The 20,191-nt window shown below is 41.6% G+C and overlaps 1 protein-coding gene across 2 annotated transcripts in view; it reads left to right on the top strand.

Moving 5' to 3' along the window:
* Positions 1-20,191, top strand: part of DENND2C (DENN domain containing 2C) — a 79,960-nt gene that overhangs the window by 32,651 nt on the left and 27,118 nt on the right. For both annotated transcript variants that reach the window (XM_075615340.1, XM_075615339.1), the window contains exons 2-3: positions 15,451-16,574; positions 19,718-19,866. In XM_075615340.1, coding sequence (XP_075471455.1) covers positions 15,745-16,574; positions 19,718-19,866 — 979 coding nt within the window. In that variant the 5' untranslated portion in view covers positions 15,451-15,744. The remainder of the gene's footprint in view (positions 1-15,450; positions 16,575-19,717; positions 19,867-20,191) is intronic.

Genomic DNA, 20,191 nt, shown 5'->3' with positions numbered 1-20,191 from the left:
TGGCCCATTCATTTGAATGGAGATGTACGTGAAATACGTATTTACAGCATTTTGGATAGGGACCTAAGCTTAATTTCATTTAGTTGTACTGCCATGTTATATCTATTGTTCAAAGGATGGAGATCTACAATGGGCTCCTGTCAGTAATTATAGCTTCTAACTTCCTACTGTTAATACTCTATACAGTCTCATCCAAACAGAAAACCACTGTTGGTGTAGCAAATAATGCAAATAGTGCAAATAGCACATTACTGCCATTTCAGGCACTTCAGTTTGTCACAGTGGTTAAAAAAACCTAGTTGTTATGTGAGATATTTGAAAGATGCTAAAATTTGGGGTGACATACGGTGGACTACAAAATATTTGGCTTTGGAAAGGGAACAAGCCTTTTCTAAAATAAATCTTGAAACCGCCACTTCTGGCAACTTTTTTTTTTTTTTCTTTTGTTTTTCAATTATTATTATTAGGGGGTGCCGATAACAGCCCAGATGGGGCTATCAAAATGGAGGCTTTAAATGTCCTGCGTGCCATAGGAAGCCATGATGTAATCCTGTGCTGCTTCCTATTGGCCCATGTGATGCGGGACATTTAAACTGCGCATAGATACTGGAGGCACCTTCCAGGGTAAATATCTTGGGAGCAGGGTATCCCCGTAGCTAAAATAAATGCGGTTCAGCTCTGAGAGCCCCTGCTTCAAACGTTGGAAGAAGAAAAAAGTGCTCATTTAAAAATAAAACAAAATTATTTTTTCTTCAATTTTATTTATTTTTTAATAAAAAGTTCTAGTATTCGGTAATATCTTTTTCTGTATGCAACACAATAATTTTACTACCCACGAGTGCAACTGGCTTCCTTAGATGGTCAAGTAACTTTTTTTTTTTTTTTTACTTTGCATCTTGTAAAATGACTCTTACATATTGTTGGGAACACTGGATTCAAGCATATCAGTTACTTATATTTATCTGTATGACTAATGGTGATTTTATTTATTTTATTCTAAGCAAATGCTATGGAGAGATTTGTTTGCAATGGAAATGTTAACAATTGAAATAAATATATACAAATGGTGTAGGAAAGGGTGTATTTTTGCAATGTTATACAGGGAAAAATCGACAGGTTTTTGCAACAGCATGAGTGTGAAAGGAGAATGTGAGGGAGGAGTCAAATGTGACACCTATCTGGCTTGTGCTATTGATGGTAATGGAGAAGGGGGCTGTAGTAAGTCTCAGCATGGGAGGAAGTATGAGGAGTTCTGTCTTCTGCATGTTAGGTTTCAGTCTGCAGAGGGCTATCTGGATAGTATGTTTAAAATCTGGGGTTGAATGTGGCTTTGTCAATGTACAGGTGATATTTGAACGCTCAAGGTGTGATAAGGTCACCTGAAGAGAGAAGAGGTCATAGGACAGACACCTGGGATATGTCCAGAGAGAATACATAGATACTATATGCTTGTCAATCGGCTGCATTTAACCTACTAAATCTGTCACTCTCATCCGAGGTATGATTGCGCCTTTCAAAGGGAAAAAACTCAGCCATGTAACATTTCTTCTTCAATGTTTAACGCCTCATTGTAAGCCCTGAAGCACAAAGTTTGTGTTACCTGAGAAGATACCTTGACGGTGTAACTATCACTGGAGTGTCAACTAAATAATTAGCGGAAAATCCTTGAAGCATATATCTCTTCTTTTTATTTTATTTTTTGGGGGGGGAGGGGGCGGATGAACCCCTTGCAGTTTCCGGAATGGTTTAAGTAGCATGTAAAGGGAGAAAATGACACTTAATTGTTTGTGATAATCGGTGTCCTATAAATTAACAGGGGTGTATAACCCATATGTCTCTCTCCTTCCTCCACGTGCCCCCGACACACACTCCTTCCGCCTCGCACCCCCACACTCTCTCCTTCCCCCTCACCCCCCCCACACACTCTCTCCTTCCCCCTCACCCCCCCCCACACACTCTCTCCTTCCCCCTCACCCCCCACACTCTCTCTCTCCTTCCCCCTCAACGCCCCCACACACTCTCCTTCCCCCCCCCCCCCAAACTCTCTCTTCCCCTTCTCCTATTGGCCTGCGGATCCCACAAGGTTTGGCGCCTCCAGTGTTTCCCCAGGAGGAAGCATTGAGGAGTACACTAGTAATTCTCTGGAACTGGGAAGCCCTGGCGCTAAACATGGAACAGTTCAGTTCCGGAAGATCCCCTGGCTCCAATTATGTAAAAGAACAAGACCAGGTGGGATTGCTTCTTTTATGAGTGCTAATGTGTATTGGTGATTACAGAGTATCAGGTGCTGGTATTATGTGTCAGTAGGACCAACAAAGCATGGGTTAAAGTTTTGTGCTTCTAAACAATTTGCACTGTGACACCAGGTGATGCAATAAAACCACTCTACCCTTTATACCAACATTACTGCTGGAAGTACAGTAGTATCATTCTCCCAGTAGCCCAAGTATGCTGCCTAGGGGTCGCACTCGACCCCTCTCTCATATTTCAAAAGGTAGCTAAAACCTGTAGTTTTTTCTTCTGCAATATTACCAAGATACGCCCTTTCCTCTGTTGCTCGACTGCAAAAACTGACACAGACCCTAATTCTCTCCCGTCTCGACTACAGTAACCTCCTGCTGTCCGGCCTTTCTGCCTCTCGCCTGTCCCCCCTACAATCTATCCTAAATGCTGCTGCCTGAATCACTCTAGTATTTCCAAAATCTGTCTCGGCATCTCCCCTGCTGAAATCCCTCCCCTGGCTTCCGATCAAATTCCATATCACACATTCAATTCTCGTCTTCCCTTTTAAAGCTTTGCACTCTTCTGCCCCTCCTTACATCTCAGCCCTAGTTTCTCGCTATACACCATCCCGACTCTTGCGTTCTGCTCACGAATGTCTTCTCTGTATCCCTTTTTGTATCTGAAGCCCTCTCCTGGAAAAAAAGGAGAAAAACCGGCGCCAAAAAATAAATGTCAATAAATTCCAAACCATGAAGGTGGAGTCCAATTGGAAGTCCTTGGATAACAAAGGAATTGTGCTGACAACTCTCCTCCCAGACCATGCAAAGGAGAAAGGAAAAAAGAAAACAGATTATGGTGCAGTATGCCAAATACTGTTGACTTAAAAACAGTACCAACTAACAACACATAACAAACAGGACAGACAACACACCAACACTAGCAAGGCTAAAAGTAATATTAAAAAGCTATTTATTAACACAATTAATGTGGGTTACGGAGATGGGATATCCAGGGGGGTAAAACTGGAATCCTACTTACAGGACCCTGGTTGGGTAAAGGCAGTTAACACAGAATTGATGGTGAAGTCCTCCAAAGATGGTGACCGGAGCTCCCTCACAGGTGTCCCCACGTGATGTGGGTGGGAGATGAATCACTCGAGTTATCATCAGAGAGGAGCACCTGAGCGATCTTCAGCTTTACTTCTTTTACCATCTACTGTCCTGTGAACACACGGTGAAGCACATCCCTTGAAGAAGTGCGCGCATGCGCACGAAATGCGTCAGGAAGTTCTTGTTTATTTTAGAAGCTTTTCTGTAGTTGCGGAGGACATTGGGGAATCGTTTGTGGAGCCATAGCAGCAGAGCAGAGCAGCGTGAGAGGACACTCGCATTGGGAGCATCACATCGCATTGCGATAGGAGCTGTGAGGGGCGTGACGTCATATCCTCCGGAAAGCCCTGCAGTTCGAGTGATTCATCTCCCACCCACATCACGCGGGGACGCCCGTGAGGGAGCTCCGGTCGCCATCTTTGGAGGACTTCACCATCAATTCTGTGTTAACTGCCTTTACCCAACCAGGGTCCTGTAAGTAGGATTCCAGTTTTACCCCCCTGGATATCCCACCTCCGTAACGCACATTAATTGTGTTAATAAATAGCTTTTTAATATTACTTTTAGCCTTGCTAGTGTTGGTGTGTTGTCTGTCCTGTTTGTTATGTATTGTTAGTTGGTACTGTTTTTAAGTCAACAGTATTTGGCATACTGCACCATAATCTGTTTTCTTTTTCCTTTCTCCTTTGCACGGTCTGGGAGGAGAGTTGTCAGCACAATTCCTTTGTTATCCAAGGACTTCCAATTGGACTTCACCTTCATGGTTTGGAATTTATTGACATTTATTTTTTGGTGCCGGTTTTTCTCCTTTTTTTCCATGGTTCTTTACTGACTGTACGGTCAGTCTTTACCTGGCTGCCAGTTGTTTGTAATTTGCACTAATTATTTTACTTAGTTCACATTTATTATCCATTAGCGCTGTTTCACACCGTCTTTTTCTGTTGAAGCCCTCTCCTGCCTTAAAACTTTCTCACTGACTGCCCAATACCTCTGGAATGCCCTTCCCCTCAGTATCCGACTAGCACCCTCTCTATCCACATTTAAGACCCACCTCAAAACACACCTGCTTAAGGATGCATATGAGTAGCTCCATGGCTGATTAACACCTCGTACATAAACATTGGCCCCCTGCAGACGCACTTACCAGAACACCCTCCTACTGTCTCTGTACATTCTTCCTCCCAACCAATTAGATTATAAGCTCTTTGGAGCAGGGACTCCTTTTTCTAAATGTTTATTTTGTCTGAAACACTTCTCCCCTTTATGTATTATTTGTTATTTATGATTGTCACGTATATTACTGCTGTGAAATGCTATGTACATTAATGGCGCTGTATAAATAAAGGCATGCGTGCATTTTAGGGAATAGCAGGGATTTTCTGAGGGAAGAAATGTGCATCAATTTTATAGTGCACAGTACTAAAAAAACATTATAATGGCATATTCAGGATGAAAAATGTAAAGACCGTCTGTAATCGGTGAATTACAAAGGGTTTTTGAAGTGGAGGAGCGGTGTAGGACAAAGTGGCTATCTTCTCCCTGCCTTTTATTCTCTAAGATAAATTAACAATGTAGACTCCTTTTCTGATGTTGGGTTTCAGGTCTGCTGGTGGTGTGATGGCGCTAGCTTTAAACTTAATCTACGGTTTAGTTGTTGCCGAGATGGCTTGTCACTCTGGGAGTCCAGCTGCCACCAGCCTGGGGCAAATGGCCCTTGTGAGTCGCACAATACTGGAAATTCTTTGTGTGATCAGTCACTCCTTCATGTGGGACATAGACAGATAATTGTGCAGGAACTAATACAATCATTGTCCCTGGAAATCCTAAATCTAGGAATATTTGATGTTTAGTATGAAAGAACTTCATGATGTAGAAGACCTTGGCTTAAAGAATGTCACTACCAAGCTGAGCTCTGAATTTATGTCATGGTGAGGTAGGTTTTCTCAGACTCCAGGTAAGACCTTCCCATGCTTTAAGGTCTACTTTTCAGATAGTGATTAGTTTTAATTGAGGTTCATGGTGTTATGAGACACAAAACCTTCGTTCCTCCCACAAACGGTTCCTTTTGATATTTATTATTACGTTTAAACCTTTGTGGGAAAACTTAAGGTGTTTCCATTGTTAGATCAGTATGATGTGTCAACCATGCTGTCCAAGCGACTTTGCTATTTAATTGGTTTCCATGTCCTACCATGTCACTGCAACATTACAGCATTAGTATTTAAACTAAAAGCAGAATATAGGACAAGCATGTACAAAATTATTGAACACTAAAGTTGAGCAAAAGCAGAGGTTAAAACAATATTTTAAAACTAGTTCAGTGTGACCGCATATTTAACCATTTTATAAACCCAGGCTTACAAATGCAGCAGTATGTAAGCTCAGAGAAGCATGTGTGTACATTTTGTATATGCAAATCTGGGTATATGTATCAATGTGTGTTGGTGAATTAGAGCATCAGGGTTTAGCAGCCAAAAATGGTGGCACAATTAAACCAATGTGTTACTGGCCTCTCTGGCAGCAAAGGGGTTAAAATACGGGCTTCCCAAATATTTTCCCTGACTGACTCCAGTTTTGTATGATATATATATATATATATATATATATCATTTTTTAATTCTAAAACCCATGAAAGGGGCAGTGCCTCCTAAGGGCCAAATTGAACTAATGCCAGTGACCTTTTTAAGGGGTCATGTCTGGGTGATTGCCTCTAAAACCAAAATTTGACACTTAGGGGCCGATGCAGTAACTTGCGAGAAGGCTGAATTTGGCTGTTTTATTGCGAGATTGGCATGTAGTATGCAGTTGATGGCGGTATGTGTGCGAGTTACCTGAAAAACGGCATATGCAATTGTTGCCGGAAATCAAGCGCTGGCGGGGTGGCGAGAATGGCTATTTCGCCATATTAAGCAGCACGCAGAATGCAGTAGATGCCGAGTAAGATCTCGGGGGTGCGCGGGAGAAACTCCTTGCGAGAAAAGCGCCAAAAAGCTGCGGCACCAACAAGCAGGCGAGAGCCGAAAATTTCAGCTGCTAGTGACATTGTTGTGTCATTGTACTGTTGCTGCTGGCAGCGCAGCTTCAATTGTATTACATGTCATTCAGAACCTGTTACATGTGTTGTTTATAATAAAATACATTATTAATGTTAGCCAAAGGTGTCTGTCTTGTGAATGACAAGAAGCAGGTATGTTCCTAAAACTATCTATTGAGGGACAGCGCTGTGAAAGCCTTGCTAATGTCACTAGCAGCAAGAAACACACTGCTGTGAGTAACAGAATGCGTCAAACTATCATGAGGTGATTTTTTCATGTTCAAAAGTTGCCGCCAAATTCTCCTTCAATACAGATACATGACGTATCTTGCCTCTTGCTGCATGCACGGGTTACAGTACACACAGCAACTCACTGAAATGTACTGTAAGCTTTGCAACAGAGTCCAACACATAGACACAAATGTACATGAAACGTCACAAGACACATGCACACATGTATCACCTCTTCACGTGTCAAAGAACAGAAGACACAACTGTAGCACTGCACCAGGTATGTTTCCAAAAGTATCTAATGAGGGACAGCAGTAAAAGGTTTGCTAATGTCAGTATCAGCAAGACAGTCACTACGGTGAGTAACTGAAAGCTTTAAGCAAGAAGGAGGTTTTTTTTATTTATGTGCAGAGGTTGACGCCACATTCAAGTGAAATACAGATACATGCAGTAATCCGCCACTGACTGCAGGAACTCGCAACATGTGCAACTCACCATTGTATCTCACAATCGCTATTTACTGCATTTAGCGGCAAATTCCCGCCAAACACAGGAGATTTAAGCGCGCTGCCGACACACACATATCGCAAGTTACTGCATCGGCCCCTTAATGAGATTTTTTTTTTTTTTTTTTTTAATCATTACTTTGTAAATCTGGTGATTTGGGAGGGATCTGATCTCCTCCACTTTTGTCTGATGGCGCTGGCTGTGCAAACTCTTGTTGAACATATGCAGCTCTCCTGTTCCCCTTGTCTTTATTGGTTGTCTGATAGGGACAGGGTAAGTAAGTCCCCTTGTCTTTATTGGTTGTCTGATAGGGACAGGGTAAGTAAGGGTAAAGAAAACGCTTGATTGACAAATACTTCCCCAGTTCCAGTTGTAATTATTTAACCCTCAAAAAATAGAGCAGGGCATCTTTGTTACTGGCATCATTAGATTATTTTAACACAACCAATTCTTGCCAAAAAAGTATGATAGTTTTTTTAGCCGGCTATGTGGACTTTCTGCTTTTAAATCCTAGAACAACCATTAAAAATAGCAGGGACAGCGTTGCATGTCTAAGTGCTTTCATTTTGTGTTCTAGTATATGCTGTGTAGTTGCATTTTTGATAGAAGGTGTAAAACATATTCAGTAACATAATACGTGCTCTGGAGCAATATTGGTGACTGAAGATGAGGCCTGGCTCCTAATTATGCGTGGGTGGGGATCAGTGGTAGATATTTCCAGCTCAACAAGCCTTGGGAGACAATGGAGTGATGGGGCACTGATCCCTAATTGAGTCATCATTAAATTAAACACTCACGTTTTCTTTTAATTGTTATCTTGATTAACAGAAAGCACATGATAGCCAGTACAAGGTAAAGCTAAGTCCCCGCTGGCGCTGAGCGCGCTCATGCTTGGAGAGCGCTCCAAGCATGTGCGCCGGGTGTCCGGCTTGTACGCGCGTGCGGGGAAGGGGGCATTGCGGGTAGTTGAGCGCGAGCGGGTAAATATAGATTTTATGTTTATATACGCGCCGATCGCGGCTGAGCGTGTGTGCACGCGCACGAGCGCCGCACGCACCGCATGAGCGGGGACTTGCATATATCTATATATGTAAGTCTCCTCCACCCGATCAGCGCTAGCGGGGACTTAGTCTAAGACTTCTACTAAATGATGGTTTTAGAGGGTCCGTCCCTCCTAGGACCTGTAGTGGCAGTGAGCGGTTAACTGTAGGTGATTGCCACAAATTTACACTATTTTTAAATATATATGTTTAAGATCTCCAGGGAAACCAAATGCTTTAGGTTTTTAAGATCTTTACCGCCTTTTGATAACACTCATTGTAAACTGTTCTATGGTTCACCCAGAGTCTCTGTGTTTAGGTAAATTTTGTTGCCATGATTAGTCAAAGAGATTAAGTGGCACGTTAAATGGATCTAATTTGACACCTCTTATTATTGTTATTATTATTATTATTATCATCAAACAGATACAGCTGATATGCTATTTATGGTAGATACAATCTTAAAACATAACTGATTTCAAGATGTTTTTATTTGACTGGGTACGTGGGATTGAATTTTTTAAGAGATTTGAAAATGACTATAAAACCAAATGGTTGCATATGGCCTATTCTCTATACTGTGAAGCAGCCTTCTGTGGAAGATTTTAATCCTAAAGGTGCTCCACTCTTCTCCAACATTGGGAAGCCATTTCAAGTATCTTTAAAAGGGACCTAAGTGAGAGCACTTAGTGATTTTTTTAAGACCCCTTTTTTGTTCTAGTCCTAAATCTCTTGGAGATTTAGCACTAAAATAAAAGTAGATTAAATGTACATGATCTTTCAAGAGCTCGGTGTCACTTTCAACAGGGATAAAATACACAAAGTATTTTTCACCAAAGTTTGAGGAAATTTATAGGAAAGATCTGGATCGCTGCTATTTGTTTGCTTTAAAGTTGTAACAATATAACAAGGAGGGGGTGAGGAGCGGATGTTGCTGCTGTCACAAACCACTTATAGTTTTGTAAAGTGATGCCTGGAGATCAAGGCCTTTATTAAAGATCACACACTGACTGAGACAGAAAATTATGCTGGCTATTTATGTTCATAGCTACAAACAACTGCACCGAACTTTCATCTTGTAGAACCATTGTTATGTCAGAACGCCCACCCACTGCTTCACTTTTAGTCTACATTTCTGAACGTTAAGCGGGTTACACTATAAACCTTTATCATCAGGAACGGTTATGTGTAAGAAGGTGACCCTGACTTGAAAGATGTTCCTATTGAAGTAAATGGCAACTGATGTGTGATTGTATTGAACTCAATAGGAGCCACTGGGATGTGTGATAGGATGTACTTATTGAAGTCAATGGTATATGCGGGTTATCCCCCCCACCCCCCCCCAAAGTTTGGCTGCAGGAGTGGCTCAGTGAGTAAATGCACATAGTTTGAAGCAAGGGAGCCTACTTCAAATCCCGGTGTCATCTTATCTCCCTATGCCTGAGGGGAAAAAAATAGATTGTAAGCTCTATGGGGCAGGAACTTATTGTGTCTGCAGAAATTCTGTGTACACTGTCTATAAGGTAACAGTGGGAGGCAACTTCATTATCATATAAAACTTCTGAAAGTATTTATAAGGGAAAATTGTGGCACTCGAGCTGTTAAGAGATTGACACCATAGAAGTTATTGGATGTGTTTATGTGAAGGAGGGAGTGTGATGAATTAAGGATGCTGCTCCCACAATGAGTTGAAATCTGTATGTTAGAATACTTCCGCTATGAAAAATAAAATATTTTTATACCATTTTCAGATACTCTCCCCTATAATGACTCATGTAATCTGAATACAGCTGCTGCCACACCTGTGTTTTCATGCCATGGTATTAACGCATAGTTTAAATCATGTTTATTCTTGTAGTGGGGAGAGAGGATTTATTACTTTCTGCTGAAAACCCTTTCAAAGCAATTTCTGCTGTGCATGTGACAGAGGGGGAAACGGCACACTCCCTTTTTTCTAAACTATATATCCTCACGGAAATGGGAACATTTAATTTCCATTACAAATAGTAACTGGTCATTTCCTGTTATTTTACCATTATCATCAATATTAAGGTGTTGGTTTTTTTAAAATAAAGGAGCAATCCTCCTGGGGCCAGTGTACTAATAGCAGTGACATGGTTAAGGGATTAAATCTGACACATATATAAGGATTATTTTGAATCATTTTTAAAGTTATGTAAACATGGTAGGCTTGGGACGGGTTTGATTTCCTCTAGCTGCTCCCTTTTAGTTACTGGGTGTTCATCAAGAGTTTGCACAGTGTCTCTCTCCCCTTATATTTAAAGGGTCCCTGTTAAGGACAGGGTGGGCTAAAGTTAAATAAATCGACAAAAACCCTTCCACTCGAAGGCGGCTTAAAAAAAAAAAGTAATTAATTTCCAAACATTGAAAGCAGCCACATCTTTGTTATCAGTATGGTTATATTTGTTTAGCGATATGAGTGAGACTGTTCAATTCTTAACAAAAGGTAGTGTTCTGGCTAGCTATCTGGGATTGCACTTTTAACGCTATGTTCATAATCACAGTTTACATTTGATTGTGGTAGACCAAAATCAATGTAATTCTTTTAATGGGGAGGGGGATGCAGTTTACATTTCCCATGTAAATAAGCTAATGCTATATGTAATGGTGTGGAGTATCTCTCCCGTGAACATTAACTCATACATTTTATAATGTTGCTAAGAATGTCTATATACTCCTAGCCTTGCACGTCATTTTAAAGAATCACGTTTCAGAAGTGATCCCAAACCCACTTTACGAGCCAATATCATCGAGATTGATACTGCATTAATCCATTTAGAAAACCTGATCTGTAGTAAGAAGTTTGGAGCTTGCTAAGAAATGGTTCCCAACTGCCAGTGTTAGGCCCCGGACATGTTTGCTGCGTGCTTGTGGAAGCGTGCTGACGCGCGCTCCCGCTCAGCACTGAGCCCCTACAGCCGCAATTAGAGCGCCTTTAGTAGGGGGTCACCTGCGCTTCCGCGCTCTTGCGGAAGCGCAGGTCTTGGGGGAATTTAAAATTCCCCCGCTTGCCGGCGAGACAGGCCGGTCACGTGAGCGGTTCGCCCAATGAGGGCGAACCAGCTCCGTGACGTCACTGGCCCGCCCCCCGGCCAGTGACGCGCCCGCCCCCTGACGGTCTGTCCCCCTTCTGCCCCGATCCATGTCTCGTGTGTGTATGCATGTGTGTGTGTGTGTGTGTGTGTGCACATTGTGTGTGTGTGTGTGTGTGTGTGTGTGTGTGTGTGTGTGTATATGCATGTGTATGTGTATGAGCACAGGTCTGCAACCCTGCTTTTCCCTATTATCCCTTAGTATCCTTCCACTGCAGCCAGGGATTCTGAGAAAACACACACACACACACACACACACACACACACACACACACACACACACACACACACACACACACACACACACACACACACACACACACACACACACACACACACATATATATGAGAAAATTTTCAGTAGCGGCACTCGTGAAACAAGGTAAAATAAAATGAATTAAACCGTGCAGATAATGTGTACAATGTTAGTAAAAATAAAATTATCAATCTAACAATATGAAAAACCATAAATATGAAAAAGTGTTAAAAATGTGTAAAAAATATGTAAAAACATGTGCAAGTGTATTGTAATAACATATATCAAACAGGGAAGAAAAGGGGACAAAAAATGGAAGAAAGTCCAACCCTTAGTACAAGTCCAGTAGAAATTCAATGGTGATTGGAAATGCTGCTCAGGGATCCACGGCTGCTCTCAGAAGGAATAACCAATTCCAACAGGAAGACTATAGAAAGAGAAGAACAGAGAGCGCACGTCCCATAGTGTAAAACAGTACATTTAATGATTAAAAAAGAGGACAAGGGGATTAAGGACACTCACAAAAGTACAAGATAAAAAGGCAGTTTGTGATATAATCACCACCAACAAGGCCACACCGTCCTGGAACACATCAGATGGTAGATAGTCCCTCCGGTTCACCTCCAGCAGTTGTCGGTGCTTTGGAACAATGTTTCTAAGCGTCAGTGCGATTTGGAGATTCTTTCAGCCTCAGATCAGCTCCATTCGCTCTACGGCCGTAAAGTGCGCACTGCGTGATTACGTAGTGTCGTGGTAGCGTGCCCTGATGCGTTTCGTCACGACACTACACACACACACACACACACACTCACACACAGGTTCCCCAGTATCACACAGACCACTTCAACGTGACACACACACACTGACAGCTACCAAGTGACACACACACACAGTGATACCCGCCTCCCAAGCGCTTGCTGTCTCCTCTGTCAGGACAGCAAAAACTCCTGGTAGAGCGAGCGGCAGCAAGCGAGAGCGAGCAGCAGCACCTAAGCGCTTACTATGTCCCAGGCCTTACAGTTCCCAGAATCCCAAGCTAAGAAGCAAGTAGATTACATGAAATTGCAGCTGAGCAGTGAGGTTCGCTGAGTGTGTGGAATGGGATCGATAGATCAGCAACAATTGTCCTGGATGGATGGGTGGGAAATGACTAGACGGGTAACACACAATTGACCTGGAGGTTGTCTCCCATGTAAACGTGTAGGTTGCTGCATGGCTTCTGTAGGGACATCATACATCCTCTCAGCCAGGAAGATCAGATTTGGTCAGTTTCTAAACCGGTCTCAGGTACCCTCAGCCAAAATCACATATTTGGTATCCCACACATACTTGCCAAGTGCACCCTTGTGTATTGGTTATCCCTTGGTGGGGATTAGTTTTTCAAATGTAGGTTTGTGACCAACAGTCTAAAACAAGGAATGTTCTAGTTCAAGACTCTGACCTTACTAGTGGGACATTGCATTTAAATACCAGTGCCAACTCCTTTTTACAGCGAGTCACATTTGAATCCCTTCCTTAAAACAACACATTGTGCTTTTTTTACCTGTTATCCTAATTGCAATGATTATGCCATCGGTGTATGGAAATTCCCTGTGATAAAATACTTCCTCCTCATTGTTTCTAAAGTCAAACAAAGCATTCCAAGAATAATCTACTGTATGGTCGCAATTTGTCCAATCTGTGATATTTGTTACATAGGGCAATCGCCCTCCCTTGCATAATGAATATAAATATATTTAAAAAAAATATATATATATCAACTGTATATATAACACACACACATCCTTCAGTGCGGTATGGCGTGCTGATCGTGAACAGCCCCTAAAGAAAAAGCAGTGGCCAATGATGTACGGTATACATCATAACGGCCCCATGTCGTGGCCCTTATCATGACGTATATCATTAGGGCACTGAAGGGGTTAAACTATGTATTTTATTTCTAAATGTGAGCACACTGCCTAAATCATATGGCTGCCACGTCCCTTTTACCTAGTGGCCTAGTTAGACCTCAAACAACATTATCCGAGCAGCTCAGGATAAGACTACTTCCTGTATAAGATTCTTTTGTATTCAACATGGGGGGGGGGAAAGCTCCCTGCTGCCGAGTGCCGAGGAAGTGAGCAGGAGTTGCCATGTGAACAATCCACTACAGGCTTTGGGCCTTTTAAATAAATACCTGAAGGAGCATTTCCTTTGAAAGAAAATAAACTTCCCCGAAGTTGGGAGGGAAGGGGTCTTTGGAGCTGAACTGGGTTTATTTCTGCTCTGGGGAACCCATGCTTCCAGAGATACCTACCTCCATACGTCAGGGCAGTATTTCCTGCATGTTTAAAAGTTGAGTGTTACCCGGGGCAATAGAAAGCTACGATAGATGACTTGTTTCTTCCTATTGGCCCACATGAGAGACCTTTTTAAACCGCCATATTGCTCGCCTAGCTGAGGCTGCTACCTGCATGACTTACGGAGGGAAGTGTTTCAGGAAATATGGGGTACCCGGAGCTGAAATGAATGTGGTATAGCCCTGCAGACCCCCCCCCCCCCCCCAAAAAAAAACCCTAGGCAGAAAACAAACTTTTACAATTCTTATTGAACACTTAGTGATTTCAAAAGGGTGTAGTCAGTCAGAGGAAATGTAGCCCCTCCCAAGTCTCGGCTCAGCCTGTTTACAAACTAACTTTAAACAATTAAAAAATGCTTTATAACCCCTTAAACATGTCACTGCCATTAGTACACGTTGGTCCTAGGAGGAAGTGCACCTTATTATGTACAGCACATAAGAGGTAAACCATCCTTAAAAGAATAAGGAAAAGACCCTATTTAATGTGCTATAACTTGGCAAATTAAATGGAGAACTAAGTGTCTGGACTTTAACCAGTACACCGTTAGTTCTCCAGGAACAAATGCCCTAGCACAGTTGTGGCACAATGTAAATTGAAAAGTATTGTTATCTGATCTGCCTATACATTTTTTTAATGCATATGCGTCCCTGCTCCTTGCATTTGTCCTGGGCCCCAAGATTTCTGTTGATGCCCTGAATAGTTTTAGCTGCTCCCTGTAACTCCTTCCCTAACGCCTGCTTTAACCTTCTGTCAAAGTCTTCGATGATCTACTCCTGTAACCTTCTTTTTTCTATCTGTTCTCTCAACGTGTGTGTGTGTGTGTGTGCGTGTGTGTGTGTGTGCGTGTGTGCGTGTGTGCGTGTGTGCGTGTGTGCGTGTGTGCGTGTGTGCGTGTGTCCGTGTGTCCGTGTGTCCGTGTGTCCGTGTGTCCGTGTGTCCGTGTGCGTGTGCGTGTGTCCGTGTGTCCGTGTGATTTCTCAGAATCCCTGGCTGCAGTGGAAGGATACTAAGGGATAATAGGGAAAAGCAGGGTTGCAGACCTGTGCTCATAAGCGGCATTTTTATTTGCTCTGTGAGGTGAAGTTTTTTTCTTCACCTTTTTACCCACTATAACTTGTGTGCTTGAAATCAACTTCAAATTGCCAAGCCAGTATAACCAGCCTCACACTGAGACCTGGTTATGCCCTTCTTTAACCCGGGCTCTGCTGAAAAGCAGTGTAATACAGCAGGCATAAGCTTATAGGTATCTATGGGTGCGCATTTGTATGTAATTTCCCAGAATCCCTAGCTGCAAGCCTGCACAAATACTATGTCAGCGCTATACAAGAACAAACTAATATATACATATACATAAACAATACATCCGCATGTATTTATAGTACAATAAATGGAGGCAGGAAGAATTTGTTACAATAGTTGAAATCTTGGTCTGAAGGTTTTAATTTTTTTTTTTTAAATAGAACCACGTCCTCTACAATTCCGTTAATTTGTCTTCTTTTGTCTTGCTTTGTAACACTGCAGTTGTTGTTGTTTCTGCCGGGCAGAGCCCTTATCTATAGGACGCATTGTAACAAGATGTGGTTATTTTATTTCAACAGGAACGCTGTGAACGAGAGGCTGCGATATCCAGGCTGCGATATCCAGGCTGCTCCACTGACTGCTTCTGCCTTTGAATTTAGACATACACATAAACTTGGAATATCATTCTTTTTAACTACTAGATCCCTCACTTTGGAGCTAGTGTGGTTGCAGACATTAGTACCATTAGTGTGATAGTGAATACAGCCACTAAAATACCATCACTCTTGGATCAGTTTGCCTGCTTCTCAGAAGACCATGGTAGGTCTCTCTCAATAGTTGGCACCAGCAATGGACCTTTTATAAAGACAGAGATGCCGGTCATGCGTACAATGGGAACAATGGGAAGCCCAGAGTGCGGATTGTCTCGCTCTGCTCTACAAACCCTTACAAGGAGCCACTGCAAAAACATCAAGCAGAAGATCTCCCAGTGGGAAGTGAGGACTAGCAGTGGCTCATGCGGAGATTTAGACTCTGTGAAACCTGAGAGACCTGCCAGTGACCCCAATGTACTTGCCAGGGTAACAGGAGAGGGAATGGACAACAGAAAGTCAGATCTGACGAGAGCTAAACACTTGGGCCTGGATTTCAGGGAAGTGGATGGAGGAAGCCATTTTGACGGAGAAAATAACAGGATGGTTGGACACAGGGATGCATCAGAAGTTTACGAGGAAAGGATAGGTAGCCCGTCTTTTTTTAGGGGAAAAGACAACAAAAGTGATTTTTTAGACCCAGAAATGTCCCTGCCGCCAGGAAACTTTTACACCTCGCCGGGAATGTTTAAGAAAGGTGGCGTGATTTCAGAAGAGGATTTGACAGAGATGGTTTTGGACTTCAAAAGGAAAAGAGGACAAAGCATTTCAACTGAGAAGGAGCTTAACTTGAGAGGTCTGACGAGCCAAAGCATTGCCATGAAAAGCTTGGAAAATATTTATTATGAGTCTGGAAGGTTGAACGATGTCCCAGCAATAAACCCTCTCCCCAAACCCCGAAGGACATTTAGCTATTCAACAGAGTATCATGACGTGGACTATAAGGAGAATAACAGGAGGAGACAATCTGTGGATGACAGTGATACGGAGTCTTCTGATCCTTCTGAGCCAAAGAAGACGGTAATAAGAAAGCTGAGGCCCAGATCAAAGAGGTCAGTTAAAGTTAAAACTCTATATCCAAGGGGGAAGTCATTTAAAGGTGATGGGAAATATTTGCATATTTATAACTGTGGAAACAGAAGTGGAGTTGATGAATTATACTGCACCCAGCATTTGATACAAATACTCATGCCATTCTATAGTGATTATATAGTGGGTGCAGAACTGTGAATATGGTATCGATGTAAAAAGGGTGAAGAGTTGAAGATGCTCTTCAAAGAAATTCACTTGTGCACACCACTAAGAATAAAAAATGAATTGTTATTTGTAGTGGTGTGCACAAGTTAATTTCGTTGAAGAGTATCTTTAAGACTTCACCCCTTTCACATTGGTATAGGTATCTCTCACAAAACATCAGAGAGCGAGAGATCCTCTCTGACATCTTAAAAAGCAGGATCTCCCTTTTAACCCCACGGCTGCCAACTCATTGCATTCCAGTGCATGGAAGATCCTGCATTATTAAAGACACAGTCCCACATAGCAAAAAAACTTTTTTATAAAAAATTGAAGTATAATTAGCTCCCCATAACAAATCTAGCCATGCTAATAACAAATGTGTCTGCTTTCATTTTGGGGGTGGGGGAGAGTTTGTTGGTCGTGATTTCTTTATTGAAAAAATAATTAATAGGTGCCAAATTTGGGTTAAAAAAGGCACCAGTCACCCAGCTGTACCCTCTTGAGCATGTCACTGCCATTAGTACACTTTGGTCCTATGAGGGACTGTTCCTTCAAAGTCACAGATAAAAAATATTTTTCTCTAACAATCTGCCGTTACGTCGCTAATACATTGTATATACTACTGCACTGCACAGTATGTACCTTTAGCTGGTATAACCCAATCTATGCTATTCCCTGTTGTCTCAACCGGAGTTATTACAAAGATTCAATCACCCCTAAAGTAACAAGTTGTACTTTTTAACATCCTGCTAAAAATAAACAGCTTTTCCTTTTCGCTGGGTTTCGCTGATTTGCTGGATATTAGCTACTGATCTTCATCTTTTTGAGTCCTAGTTACTTTCCAAACAAAGAAAAAAGAAAAGAAAAAAAAACGTCAATTTCCCTGTAAAGGCTGACAAATGGTCTTACAATCAGAGGTTATTAGATAAAGATTGTAAAAACAACTTAAATATTTGTTTACAATGAACGTTCTTAAACAATTTGAATTTGTATCTTTTTTGTTTTAAAACACACAAGGTGTAAAATAGCTAAATTTAACCTAATAAACCGTGTCATTACACTTTGTTCCTAGGAGGGCCTTTTCCTCTGGACCATATGTATACAGTGTGACCTGTTTTGTATCTCTTAAGTTCAATGTATCAGACTATTTTATGTGCACATACTTGCACCGCTTGCTAGTTTGACAGTGTTAATAGAATAGGATAAGGAACACGCATACGATATATAAAATTGTCTGCATTCTATGTTGAAGGTGCCTCTGACCACAAAGGGGTTAGCACCCGTTTTACTTTTTACTTGAATGCAAAAAGATTAACATTCAAATAACATGATTGAGAAATCTTGGCAATCTCCCCTGGAATATTGGGGTATTGGAGATGTAAGAGAGGCTGCAGTGAATTCAGATTTAATCACTCTGGGTTCCTTGTCTTGTGGAACAGCATAGAACTATCCGCTTCCTGGTGTTGCCACATGAAATAACAGTTGAAGAATAAGGGCCGGTGTGTGTGGTCCCTACAGAGGGTGAAGCAGAAGAACAAGAAACTTCAATGCACTGCAGTCTGTATAGAAAAAAAAATACACTTTAATTAGGCCACCCCCACACACCCCCATTAACAAATTTGAGCACTTGGTGTTGAAACATTCCTTCAACAGTGGGCGTAAAGAATATTGGGAAAATAACATATTAGTGCACACCAAAAGTAGCATATTCGGATTTATATAGGGCTGAGAAAGTAAAAGTGGTAAGAACAATTAGAATCTAACCAGATTTACCTGCATCAAAGGCATTTCTTGCTGCTTGTAACTATGAGCTAGTGCCTTTATCTCCCTGTTGTAAACTCTGAGTCGAGTACTTGTGCCTGAAAAAGTCAATGTACAGTGCTGGGTACACTGCAGTAATATATAATAGAGATATTATTATTATTATTATTATTAGAGATGAGCAGACGCTTTGCAAAGAAAACTTGGATATCTTCGAACATTTGCATTGACTCATTGCTGGAATAATTATTTATGCTACATACATTGTTGACGCTACATAAGAAAAAATATTATTTTTCAGTGAGGGCAAAATCATGCTTTTTTTTCCGCATGGTCCCAAGAATGTGAGTTTATTTAAGAAAGTCTCCCGGATGTAAACTGTAGGACCAATGTAGCCCAATGATTGTGACATGTTTTATTGGTTTAAAGGATTAGTATTGACTTAATTCCAGTGATGCATTTGTTGAGCTAAAGGGTCCGTTTCATGTAAGAGCAGTGGGACCAAATGACCAAGACCTATTTAAATGGGTTAAAGTGTCAGACCGATGTACCGTATGATTAAAGTGGCACAGTGACCTATTTAATGGGTTAGTTCCATCAAAGTCGTCTTATCACCGTGGTCCCTAGAAGTTAAGGGGTGGCAGACCAGATCACCTCTACTTTGGGGCCCATTTCACAGGAGACTGTGAGCCCTGTTGCTAGCCTAACTTATAAAGCCTTAGGTCTGGCAAAAATGGTGTTAGGAAGCGTATCTATCCTGTTGCTGTAAAATATTTTTTTAATGACTAATAATATTTTGAAATGGCAAAGGCAGGATTTCCACACTTTTTTTAGAATGGTGGTTGGATTAATAGTGGTGTATTAACTTATGAGAAGCAAGAAATGCACAGTGCATTACCTTTCCCACCTTCTGAAATAGAGATAATAGAACCAATTCAACATCAGTGACACCGCAAGTGAATTCAAAACTGTGTGGGGTTTGGATACGTGTATGAAAGGAGGGCAAAGATCTAATGGGATGTGAGATTTCAAATTGGATAGGTAATGGGACAGGCTAGTTGGTTCTCATTTGCCATCAATTTCTATGTGTGTGTTGCCCATATTACCAAATGTTTTCGCCTTTCAACAATGTTTGATTTATTTCTAGAAATAAATACTAGTGAAATGCTGCAGTTGATCAGTTGTAATCTGTTTGTAGGAAATCCTTTGAGTTTGAAGATGTTCAGACGTTCCGACGCTTCATGCAACAAGCAAACCACCCGCAGATCTCCGAAGAACCCAACGAGCCTTCAAGATCCACTCTCTATCACACTGTGTCTGAAGACAATATCTACGAGGACATTATGTGTAGGTCTTTCACTACATTGAGTATCATCCCTTTTTAGCAGCACTCTCCTCCATTCCATTGCTATATTTAATTGACTTTGTACTTCCTTTACTTGCTAAACTGGAGACAAGATCCTTGAGGTCTTGTTGGCATAAATTTCCCGTCCAATTCCTTGCTACACGTGGGATATAAAAATATCCTCTCGGCAAAGGTAAAAGAGAACAGAAATATATATTAATTATTGTGTGTGTGTGTGGATAGATTATAGTTTTTAGCTTTTTGTAATGTCTTTGGGATTTTTGTTTTCCATGTCTGGCAGCGATAGGGTTAATCTTATCAACACCC

This window comes from Ascaphus truei, chromosome 9, assembly GCF_040206685.1.
Source record: "Ascaphus truei isolate aAscTru1 chromosome 9, aAscTru1.hap1, whole genome shotgun sequence".
In the NCBI taxonomy this organism is placed as follows: Eukaryota; Metazoa; Chordata; class Amphibia; order Anura; family Ascaphidae; genus Ascaphus; species Ascaphus truei.
Note: the sequence above shows the minus strand (reverse complement) of the source record. Positions and strands in the feature narration are given on the sequence as shown.